The sequence below is a fragment of the Perna viridis genome, chromosome 3 (genome assembly GCF_037379345.1).
Source record: "Perna viridis isolate PV_CMFRI_1.1 ecotype Kerala chromosome 3, ASM3737934v1, whole genome shotgun sequence".
Lineage (NCBI taxonomy): Eukaryota > Metazoa > Mollusca > Bivalvia > Mytilida > Mytilidae > Perna > Perna viridis.
Window position 1 is genome coordinate 20,909,992 of NC_142447.1, and position 11,887 is coordinate 20,921,878.

The 11,887-nt window shown below is 32.3% G+C and overlaps 2 protein-coding genes across 3 annotated transcripts in view; both read left to right on the top strand.

The window, feature by feature from the left end:
• The window catches only part of LOC148621394 (A disintegrin and metalloproteinase with thrombospondin motifs 6-like), a 53,907-nt gene extending 52,037 nt beyond the window's left edge, over positions 1-1,870 (top strand). Inside the window, exon 25 of the mRNA XM_088575722.1 lies at positions 545-1,870. Within this exon, the coding sequence (XP_088431848.1) occupies positions 545-711 (167 nt within the window). The 3' untranslated portion in view covers positions 712-1,870. The remainder of the gene's footprint in view (positions 1-544) is intronic.
• A 2,236-nt stretch (positions 1,871-4,106) lies between these two features.
• Positions 4,107-11,393, top strand: LOC148621395 (uncharacterized). Of its 2 annotated transcripts, XM_088575723.1 has the most exons (4): positions 4,107-4,176; positions 4,922-8,829; positions 10,267-10,413; positions 11,237-11,393. In XM_088575723.1, the coding sequence occupies exon 2, from the start codon at positions 4,923-4,925 to the stop codon at positions 6,549-6,551; it is 1,629 nt and encodes a 542-aa protein (XP_088431849.1). In that variant the 5' UTR covers positions 4,107-4,176; position 4,922; the 3' UTR covers positions 6,552-8,829; positions 10,267-10,413; positions 11,237-11,393. The 2 variants fall into 2 exon arrangements, with proteins under 2 accessions (XP_088431849.1, XP_088431850.1); XM_088575724.1 differs by lacking the exon at positions 10,267-10,413.
• The last annotated feature ends 494 nt before the right edge of the window (positions 11,394-11,887 follow it).

Here is an 11,887-nt window from a genome sequence, read left to right on the forward strand (position 1 = left end):
GGATCATGCAAAATGCAATTCATGGGTAAAAAGCCTAAATATTTTTATTTTTGATATTTTGTTTGAAATGTCATAGTAAACAGAAATAAACATGTGATTTTTCATATAACCTGTGCTCTTAGGAGATAAAAATTATATAGAATACACTGTAGATTTCAAAATTAAGGGTGATAACTCTGTAAATGGCACTCAAATACAATAGAATCTACTGTATTTTCAATGTCGATTATCTCCTAAGAGCAGGCAGATTGGAATGAATTATTACACATTTCATAGTATAGACCCATAAAACAACTTAATTACAAAAATAAAAATATGTAGCCTTTTTTGGGATGTATCACATTTTTCAGATTTTGCATGATTCTTACAAAGACAGCTACTTAAAATGTAGTCATATGAAACCAAAGTATTTCAAGAAAACGATGAACCAGATTCCACAGGTAACATAATTACTAAAAAAATATTGACCAGATGATAAACAGAATCATGGGATATTGTCTAGATGTACCATAATGAATGTTGATTTACTTATACTGTTTTACAGAGCTAAACAAGCATTCATGTGACGGGAATATAATGAGTTACAAAGTTTGCCGTGCTCTAAGAAGAATGGGATACTGTAACAAAATGTTTGTCAAGGTCAAATGCTGTAAAACATGTGAAGAAAGAAGCCTTAGGCAAAATCGTCCAAAAGGTGACCTTGAAAGGTGAAGGTAAAGGTCACATGAACTTATATCTTGTGAAAGAACTTGACTGGTTTTAAAGGACTAATCCTTTTAACGATGTATTTAGAAGGAACATTCGGGAGTGGAGATTTATGACTGTGATGATGCTTCTACATATTATCTTGAAGCAATTATGTTTTGAAAGATGACTATGATAATTGGAATGTATTCAAAGTATGCAATAATCTGTATTATGGTTCATATGATGTATGATAGAATCAAATGCTTTGAACCAACAACTATTTTTTTTGTTTGGTTCCCTACATGAAGACTCACCTCTTATCTGGATTTTGCCATTGCCATTCTTACATGTTGTACAATATGTAAAGTACACTTTTACCTAAGATTTTTTAAATTGTTGCTTTTGCTACATTAGCTGTTTTAATGAAAAAAAAACACATTTAATGAGAACTTTCGTTCAATACATTGTGTAATCCAGCTAATTACAAATGTTTAATGAGAACTTTCATTCAATACAATGTGTAATCCAGCTAATTACAAATGTTTAATGAGAACTTTCAAGGGATGTTTTTTATCAAGTGGGTGGTGATCAAATATCAATGATTTGTTCCTCTTATTTTACATTCTCAACCAATTTCATGGTTTAGATCAATTCTCTGAAATTTATTCTCAACCCTCTACTGTGATACAATCCTGATTGGAAAAAAAATCTAAACACTCCTTCCTTGAAGGGAATCTATATTAAAAATTATTGTGTTTGTTTTGTTTGGAATTTTAATGTCATATTTTTGTTTTAATGATGATTCTATACTGTTAAAGTTCTATACTTATGTTCCTAACAACTGATACACATTTTTTTTTTTTTTTTTTTTTTATAAAAGTTTGCATTGTCTTTACATGATATTATATAGCTCTACCAAAATTGTCATATTGTCAATTTTTTGAAGTGTTCCATAAAACTTTGTCGTTTCATCATTCCATGTGTAGCCTGATATTCATGCAATCATATCTTTTATTAACTTGTTTTTGTATATTTATACCTCATATCACAAAGCCAGTATTCTCATTAGCTATTTATAGATCTTTGTCTGTTTCAATTTGACCATGTGATTGTCATGTGACATTATATTGTATGCTTCTAAGTGTTCAGTCATTCAACCTTGAATAAATGCGTAATAACTACCTGCTTTTATTTTGAATTTTACTCTTATGAAATTAATCTTACCATCCGAAACAATTCTAAGGTTTTGTCATTAATTTGTATGGTGGAAACAAACTGGAATAGTTGGGCTGAGGTCAGTAAGTGCTGGTGTTGATGTCGACATCTTAAAAATTAATGTGTTTTTAAAAAAAATGTCACATTTATATAAGAATCAGAAAAGAATTGCAGTCTTGGAATGGTATGGGACTTGTCATCCGTGTCGTCATGGAAACAAACTGGATTTGTTGGGCTTAGTTCAGTAAGTGCTGGTGTTGATATCAACCTCTAAGAAAATAATATGTTTTTTTTTTTAAATTATGTCACATTTGAATACAAATTATAAAAGATTTGCAGTCATAGAATGGTATGGGACTGTTGTCATTCGTGTCTGTCTATAATGTCAGTGCTATCATTTGTAGACACTTTAGTTTTGTGGGATAATTTGAGTAATCGTTGATGGATATTGTGACTAAGCTTGATGTAATTATATTGGGACTATTGTTGTATTGGTTTAAGAATTAAGGGCCGAAAAGGGGCAAAGAGTAATCAAGGGAACCAAGGTTATAGTGGTAATCAAAAGAATGTAATCCAGGGACAAAGACCAGACATGGAAAACAGACATACACAACAAAGAACATACAGTAACTAAAATCATACATACAAAGTAACAAAAGCAAATGAGCAACTCGGACTCCACTAAAAACTGGGAGCATGGACCAGTTGCACCAGTAGGGTAAGCGTCCTTTGCATTTTTAGAAACACCCGCCGAGTTGCTCATAAAAAAGTCAAGTCCGGGGAAAAACAGCATTTTCTGAAACTAAAATATATAGCCAAGTGGATGTGTATTGATCATACCAGAACATTTATGCATAGATTGGTGGTTACAACATTAAATGCAAGTTTCTGTATGGGGAAAATCAGAAACATTGTATGTCAAAAACCCAGTATTGCACTCAAGGGTGCTCTGTCTGTTTGAGAAAAAAATTGTTTGCTCGCTGCATCACTGGATTGCGCAGAAATTTTCTATAGAATGTTAGATAAATAAAGTTTTTGACAAAGTTGCCCTTGAAATGACCATTTTAATTGCATTTCAATGAAATTATAGCTCAGTTTACCAAAATGATATTGAAAATCTTGTTTTTTTTCATGCAAATAGTTGAACTTTCAAAATGTTTTTTTTTTCATACCACGTTTCACCCACTGCCTGATTCATACTTAGATTTACACATACAAATTACTAATATGAAGTGCAATAAATGATCATCACTTGTGAGCATGATGTGATTTAAGAACTTTTCTGTCTAAGAATCAGGCAAAATTTTAATCAGGTGTGGCACATGAGATTTGTTTTTGCATCATCCAAGTATTTATACCTCATAACCACCAGATATATCCAGCAGAGTGTTTGTAAAGTCTGCCTTTTAAAATATTTATATGTCAAATTTAGTTGAAATACACTATGTAAAAATGGCGGGAAAATTTTCCCACACTTTTTCCTTACATAAGCAGTAAAACAATATCTATGTCACAGATGTTCAGGACAAATCTAAATGACTGATTGATTGATTGATTGTTGGGGTTTAACGCCCGAGCAGCAATATTTCAGCTAGCCTTCAGTTGTTTTCTTAGTGTATTGAATATATTTGAGGAAAAAAAGACTAAAGAAAATCAAAAATGGCAGAAAAATTTACTGTGTAATTATACAATTAAAATTTAACATTTCAGCACCATATTTCAACTTAAAAAATAGTACAATATAAAGACTTTTAAGGTGCATTTAATGTGTTTCAAGGAATAAAAAATGAAGGACTTTCTTGAAATTCACATGAATCTATAAATAATGATAAAATATGGGTAACAATTACTAAAGTACAGATTATAACTTGATATTTCTCTTACTAAGTTTTTAAATCATCACTCACTGCCCAGACTTCATTGATGGAGATTGTGAAAGTGTAAAAAAGAACATTTTTTAGTAGGGTCACCATTCTTATTTTCATGTTAGTTTTTTAAAGGTATTACTATAGACATTTGTAGATTATTTTTAAATTATTGTAAACATAATCAAATATGAATATATCTCCTTTGAGAATATGAAACAAACAAACAAAAGTATACACATTTCTGGCCAACATAAAGATTGATTAGAGTCTGTTTTCTTCCTGTTTGTGTTTATCTTTCAGAGAAATCAAAGTTTATATATATATATTTCCTATCTTCTCATTTCTAATGAGACTCCATTTTCAGTGAAAATTTATTGAATAAAAGTGAATGCAACAATAAGTAGAGGTAGGTTTCTTTCATTTCTACATTTAATAAAAATAAAATAAATAGAATGAAAGTGCAGAGTGTACAAGCTCCATGATTATTATTACAATTATAATGTTTTTGACACGATCACATTGAAAATCAAATGTATATGTGTAAATATATCCCCAAAGTATGTTTTATTTTCTTTCGGCGATTGATAGTAATAATGTCAACCAAATCCAACATTCTGAATCTGACCCCCCTTCCCCCACCCCCCTAAAAAAAAAAAAAAAAAAAATAAAAAAGATATATAAATACAAATAAATTGACGTGATAACGATGTGAAATTAAACTTTCAGTTTTAGCACAGTATCAAGGGATAAAGATACTAAACTATGTTAGTGGCTTACGGAGTACTGGAACATTTAAACGCACCAATATTTTGACCATAGTACGGGGTTAAATAGCTTGGTAAATAGTGACAACCACCACATAACCTATATGACAAGTTGTGAAATCTCACCTACATTATTCCCAAAATCAAATCAAATTTGGCGACTATTCTTTGACATTAATTTTACAGTATGTTTAATTTTCCACTGTCAAAATGACGGATATCTATATCCAAAAAAAAATTATATTTATCTTCAACGACTGGTTCTATTAACTTTCAAACAAGACGGAAGAGAAAGTATCAGATGTAAAATGTACAAACAGTATCAAGTTTAAAACAAATAAATTTTATTTAATCTGGTGGTCTAAATCGTACTTCACTTTTTAATAGAATGGCGGAAATTAAACAGTGTGCTGGCTGCTTAAGAGAAGATGAAACAATTCGCGCAGACTCTTGGTGTACAGAATGTGGTGAACCGGTCTGTCAAAATTGTGCCAGAGTTCACAAGAGGCTATCTCCCCCTCATAAAGTTGTAGATATGATGGAGGTTAATGGTATAACATCTTATCTTCTAAAGATGTCTACGTACTGCGAAAACCATCCAGAAGAAAAACTCTTCTTGTTTTGTTGTCAACACGACTCAATCATATGCGCCGTATGTGTCACTAAATCTCATAAAACATGTAACCCTATATTGTCCTTGAAAAAAGCTGCAGAGGGTGTCAAACAGGGAACCGCAATAACCGACTTAGAACGAAGAATTAAAGACGTCATCAGAATAATGGAAGAAAATCTGAAGACAAGAGGAGATCCAAAGTTATTAGAATCAAAAGCAACCATAATACAGAAGGTGAAATACGAAAAACAGAAGATGATAAATCACCTTGACAAACTTGAGGAACAATTGATGCGAGAGATCGACGAAACCTTTAGTAAATACAAAATAGGCGTCGACGAAACATCTTTCTCATTGGAGTTACCTGCTTTACGACAGTTGAAAATTGATCTGTTATCCCTGAGAGAGAACCTGTCTGACGTGCATTTTTTTCAAGTTGTAAAGACCCTTGATAAGAAAGTCCATCTTACCGAACAGGAAATCAGCACAATGAAACGGTCTGTCCTACCGGTTATACAGTTTACACCATCTGAGTTTGCTGCAAACTTTATAAACGTGGTTCAATCAATCGGAAAAATTTCAAGCAGAGACCAAGAGGTTCCAGCTCCAACACCAAGACTTGAATTGCAAAGTCAGGCGTCTATCAATACTACAGAAATAACAACAGTATCAACTTTTGAGACATCAATATTAGGGAAGGATGTACGGATATGGCGAGGCTGCTTTATATCTTCATCCCGGCTGCTTCTATCCCCGGTCAGTGGAAAGCTCATTTATATCTGTAACACCGACGGATCTAATGGAAAATCCATCAAATTGGATTTCTTTCCACAGCGAATTGTCATGTATGACAGTAACATGGCTTTGACATCATCAGGCGATGATTTCATAATGATCATTAACCTGACGGATTTTCAAGGGAAAAAGATCAAAGTTGGGAAAGAGTGTGAAGGAATGGCATGTAGGAATGGTAAGATATGGATTAGAAGTGACTGGAACACGCTTACCATGGTGCACTTCAATGGCAAAGTATCAAAGAAAATCACCACCACATTTGATCCGCTTGATATTTGTGTTCACCATTCTGGAGATGTCTATTGTACTAGCAGTAATAGCGATTCAGTTTACGCTGTGACACCAGAAGGAGAAGAAAGGATAATATTCAGCGATCCAAATCTGAAAGGAGCTGTAGGTATAGTCATTGATAGAAGTGGTTATATCTTCTTGGCAAGTCGTGAAACTGACAACATACACATCATATCACCAGATGCCAAGGTCCATTCAGTTGTTTTGACGGAAGAGGTTGGAATCAAACAACCAACAGGGTTGGCCTATAACAAAATAACGAATGAACTTCTAGTGATAAATGATGCCTTTAAATCCATTACAGTTTTTAAAATTTAAAACTTTATTATCACGTATTATCTGTATTCGTTTAACGCAATATATAGTATAATCCTTAATTCAGTTCTTCTGACGAAGTTTTCGTGATGTTTTGACTTTATCCAAACATACCACTCTCGTCAAGTGTCGTCTTTCATTGACAGAGGCGTATAAAGTGTCTTGCCTTACTTACAGTATCCCTTAATATTGGAGTATGGTACAATCGAACTGCTATATATAAGACAAGACGAAGAAGACTTCTGTACCTGGAAATTAAAATTTTTATAATGAAGTTGGTTTGACATAAGATATCACTTTGTGCTGACATCAACATATTTCGGGTTGACAGTGAGTTTTTTTCTTCAAATAATCGATTGTTTTTAGTCTTTAAGTTAATTTCAGTTATTTACCTTGTGACTATGATTCCGTCTAGTCTGTTTAAGTCAAACTTTGTGGATATTGTTTCAGCGCGGCATTTCATATTAATCTCTTTTTTTTAAAATCTGGTCTTATAATGAACTTTGTGTTTATCCGACCAGATATCTTATATTGTAATTTCTGATTTCTGCTAGATATTTACGTTGGTTTTTGTCGATATTTGATTTATATTTGAAATAACCACTTTTTGTGACTGTGTACGTTTTAAGCTAATATAAATTGGAGGTTTTGACATAAATGAAGTCATCTACCCTTGAAATTTTCATATGTATTTCAATGTAGTTATAACTCATTTTACCAAATGGTATGGTTAATTTTGTTTATAATTGCACTGTTTGCGTCATCATACTGTCAAAGTGGTTTATTAAACTACCATTTACATATGGCAAAAGTGATAGCGCTATTATATGAGAAAAAAATCTCACGCTAGAGTTTCAAAGAGTAAGCAGGGAACCAAGGTTATAGCGGTAATCAAAAGAATGGAATCCACGGACAAAGACCAGACATGGAAAACAGACATACACAACAAAGAACATAAAGTAACTAAAATCCTACATACAAAGTAATAAAAGCAAATGAGCAACTCGGACTCCATTAAAAACTGCTCATTTGCTTTTGTTACTTTGTGTGTATGATTTTAGTTTATGTTTTTTGTTGTGTATGTCTGTTTTCCATGTCGGGTCTTTGTCATTACTGCTATAACCTTGGTTCCCTTGATTACTCTTTTTTTATGTTAGCTTTAATTATCTTGTTCGAAAACAGTATCATACACGTATTTTTGACATAAGCCTTTCCGTTCATAGTGTTATTTAGTGATCGTATATCCATTAATAGTTAAATCACATATCGACTACACTTCTATATTGGCTTTCGTAACAAAAACTATGTACACATAATTAAATCTAATCCATGCATTGTTTCGATTTAATCCATTGCTATATTTGTATAAAAAATATTAAACTGACAGATTGGACTATGTTGACGAGAGTCAAGAGATTTGGATAGACATGAGTTTGTTCTTAAAGACAAATAGTACGTAAATAGGAGTAATATTACTTTAAAATGTACGGTAACACAGTACATGCTCTATTTTATTTTGTTGTTGTTAATATCAATTTAAATAAATGGTAATACTTGTATACATTGTATTAGAGTTAAAATCTTTTGCGCTTCTGAACGTTTTTGTATGGACAACAATATTGATCAGGTAGACACTGTAAAAGTAATTAAAAATTAACGATAAAAAAGGTAAACAATACTATTCAATCACTAGTTTCCATATCAAAATAACAGCCATTGTTATGAAATCGATACTTATATGCATGACAAACCTACAAATATACAAATGTATGATAGCAATTATACAATGACCTATCTAAACCAGACACTTTTAAAGTCTCTTTATATCAATTACAATGTATGCTAACCCCTAGTAAACGAAACAGAATCTGTATTCAAATCCAATTAGATCGGTTTAAACAGACTGTTTTGTAGTACAATTAAAATTACGATTTTTTAAATTCGCTTTAAAATTGAGGCATTTTACGACTTGAACATATCAATTAATATGGACAAAGCGTCCAGTATGTGTAAAATGTGAAACCAGACCAATGAATAGCTAACAAATATTCTGACGGAAGTGACGAAACTTGTTGACACGGGAGTAGTCGAGTGCCCAAGTGTGCAGATGCTGTTTTTTCTTTTAATACGATATTGAACTTCGTCCATCATAGGCATAACCCATAGCCTAAAATCATATATCATTTATAAATTCCAAACAAATGCCACAATGGACTAAGTTTGTTTGCTCGTATTACTGGTTCTATAACATCGGTGTGATTGATATTCACTTAACCATAAGGTTAGTTATTGTGTGAATAAATATAGGTCCAAATCATATATTTAGATTTTTATGAAACTTTGTATAGCGTAATTAAGCATTTCGTAAAGTCTATTTGGTATTTTAGAAATGGCATTGCAATGACGTTGACAGGATTACAATTTTGATCTGCATTAAAAATGTTGTTTTCATATCATAAGTGTTACGAAAAATAAAAAAAAAAGATTCGCTATCATTTGTTCTCCTTTGTATTTTTTTCTTTCAGTGTAGGTGTTTGTAAGAATCTGGCAAAACGGGAAAAACAGAAAAATGCATGTCAACCCATCGATCTGACAGTGTAATAGCATTCAAAGATACTTGCTCTATTCGAAAATACCACTATTTAATCTCTGCATCACTGGCTTTGCTTACAAATTTCTCAATAGAATGTTAAAAAATGAGGTTTTTGACAGAGTAATTTTCCCTTGAAATGTTCAGTTTCAGTGCATTTCAATGAAATTATAATTCAGTGCATCCACACGATATGGAAAATATTGTCTTTTTTCTTATTTCTGATAGTTAAATTACATTATCAAAATGATGATTTTTTTCTCATACCATGTTTCACCCACTGCCAGATTATTACAAAGACTGACACTAAATTATTCATGGTAAAGTCGTTTATATCCGACTTCCTAATCAACAATTAAAACAGTCCTTAAAAACCACGATAATCTAACTAGTTATAAGATGAACAAGGCTGTTTCGGATTGGGTTTTCAAATAATGAAAGCACCATTTCAAAAGTAATGTATACCATTATTTTTCGTGAGTATTGTGAGCTATGCTTTAATTAAGATTGAAATGTGATAGTTTTCCATTGTTTTAGGTTTAGCTTGTGAACTGTATTATTAAAAAGTTAAAAAAAAATCTGCTTGGTTGGTTAAGCTAATTATGAACATACGGTTTTACATTTCATAAGTCGAAAGTAAGTAAGTAAGTAAATTCATTTCAAACCCTACATATTTGAAGAAATACTTGACCATTATTGTATATTTTTGCAATGTTAATTAAATAAATGATTCAAGATTCTTTTCCATTTTCCATATCTCTTTCTTTTTAACAATTTAATGAAAGGTTTAATCCACTAAATGGTTGTCAAGTGAAACTATTTTTTAATTAACGGTAAAAATTGGTGTCAATTAGATGCAGATGAAGTGTGTTTCAAAATTATAGTCATGACATTAATTACGGATTATCATAACAGATGAGAGAAACTCAGAAATTCAAATGGATGACACTGGTGACTTGATTGTAAAAACTTTTTATTTCTATATGAAAAAGTTCTTAAAAAATTGTTCTCTCATCACAACATTATAGGACGAAGTGATGTTGCTGACCTTCACTCTTATGAGGCTGACTTTATAACTGATCTGATCCGAAAATAAGAATATCATTTTACTAGATCATTTAATCTCAGTTTCAGCTATATAGATGACGTATTATTTTTAAACAATCCTAGTTTCGGGGATTTGATACATCGCATCTACCCCAAAGAACCTGAGATGAAGGATACTACAGCCACTGTGAAGTCCCTCATATTTTGACCTACACTTAGAGATCGATGGTAAGGGAAAACTATTGACCAAAATTTAGGACAAACGTGATGAATTTGCCTTCAGAATTGTCCACTTTAATTTCATCTGTGGCAAAATCCCTTCAGCACCTGCGTATGAAATTTTTATATCACAAAGCATACGTTATGCCAGAGCTTGACGTAAATATGCAGACTTTTTGAATTGCGCTAGACTTCTTACAATTAGGCTTCCGGAAGAGTGTTATGTTGCCACAAGATTGAAGTCATTACTACAGAAGTGTTATGGTCGTCATCAGGATTCTTTCATCGTTACGGTGTACCCATCTGCACCATGAAAACTGATTTGTTCAAAGTGTCATGGTTTTCTTTTCCTCTTTCGTCTACCCCGGACTTGACTTTTTATGAGCAACTCGGCCGGTGTATCTTGAAAAGCAGAGTACTCTTACTCTACCGGTACACTTGGTCCATGCTCCAAGTTTTTAGTGGAGTCCGAGTTGCTGAATTATTTTTGTTACTTTGTATGCATTATTTTAGTTACTTTATGTTCTTTGTTGTTTTTGTCTGTTTTTCCATGTCTGGTCTTTGTCTCTTGATAACATTCTTTTGATTTCCGCTAGAATCTTGGTCCCCTTGATTACTCTATCAAAACACTACAAATGAATTTTTAAAGATACTAACATACTGTGATTAACACCAACACTAAATTATTGTTTCTTGAATTCAAAATCATAAAATTTTATTTGATCTTATTGTGATTTTAGTTTCATTTCATAATCGGAAATTTATTGCTATTGTTCCTAATTAAACACTTAAAATATGAATTGTTTGTCAATTTTATTTGTATTTTTGTCAGAATGGACGAAAGTCAACTATGTGCAGGCTGCATGAGAGAAGATAACAAAACAATTCTGAATCATGGTGTATCGATTGTAGTGAGCCAGTGTGTCGCAAATTCCCTAAAAAGTTATCTCCCCCTCATAAAATTGTCCTGATTAGTGAAGTGCATGGTGTAACATATGATCTATTAAAGATGTCAATGTACTGCGATGAACACCCAGCAGAAAAACTTGCTCTATTTTGTTGTCACCACGACGCAGTTATATGTGCTGTTTGCGGTTTGAAAACACATAAATCCTGCAACCCTGTTCTGTCCTTAAATAAAGCCGCTGAAGGTGTAAAGCAAGGATCAGCAATAGCTGATTTAGAAAAAAGGATTGAAATCATGATCAAACTTCTTGAAGTCAACCTTGAGACAAAGGAAAACATTTTACAATCAAGATCAGTCATTGAAAAGCAAATACGAAACATAAAAATGAAGATCATTACACATCTGAATAAACTTGAAGACAAATTGTTAAGAGAGTTAGCCAAAATCTACAATAATGCCAGTGAAAAGATAAATAATTCGAGGTCTACTCTTGACATACGCACTCTACTTCAGTGGGCAGTAGACCTGAAATCTTTACGAGCAAACGCATCTGATGTCCACTTATTTCAAGTTGTA

Coding starts and splice junctions, on each gene's coding strand:
- LOC148621395 (XM_088575723.1), top strand. CDS start 4,923: ATGGCGGAAATTAAACAGTGTGCTGGCTGCTTAAGAGAAGATGAAACA.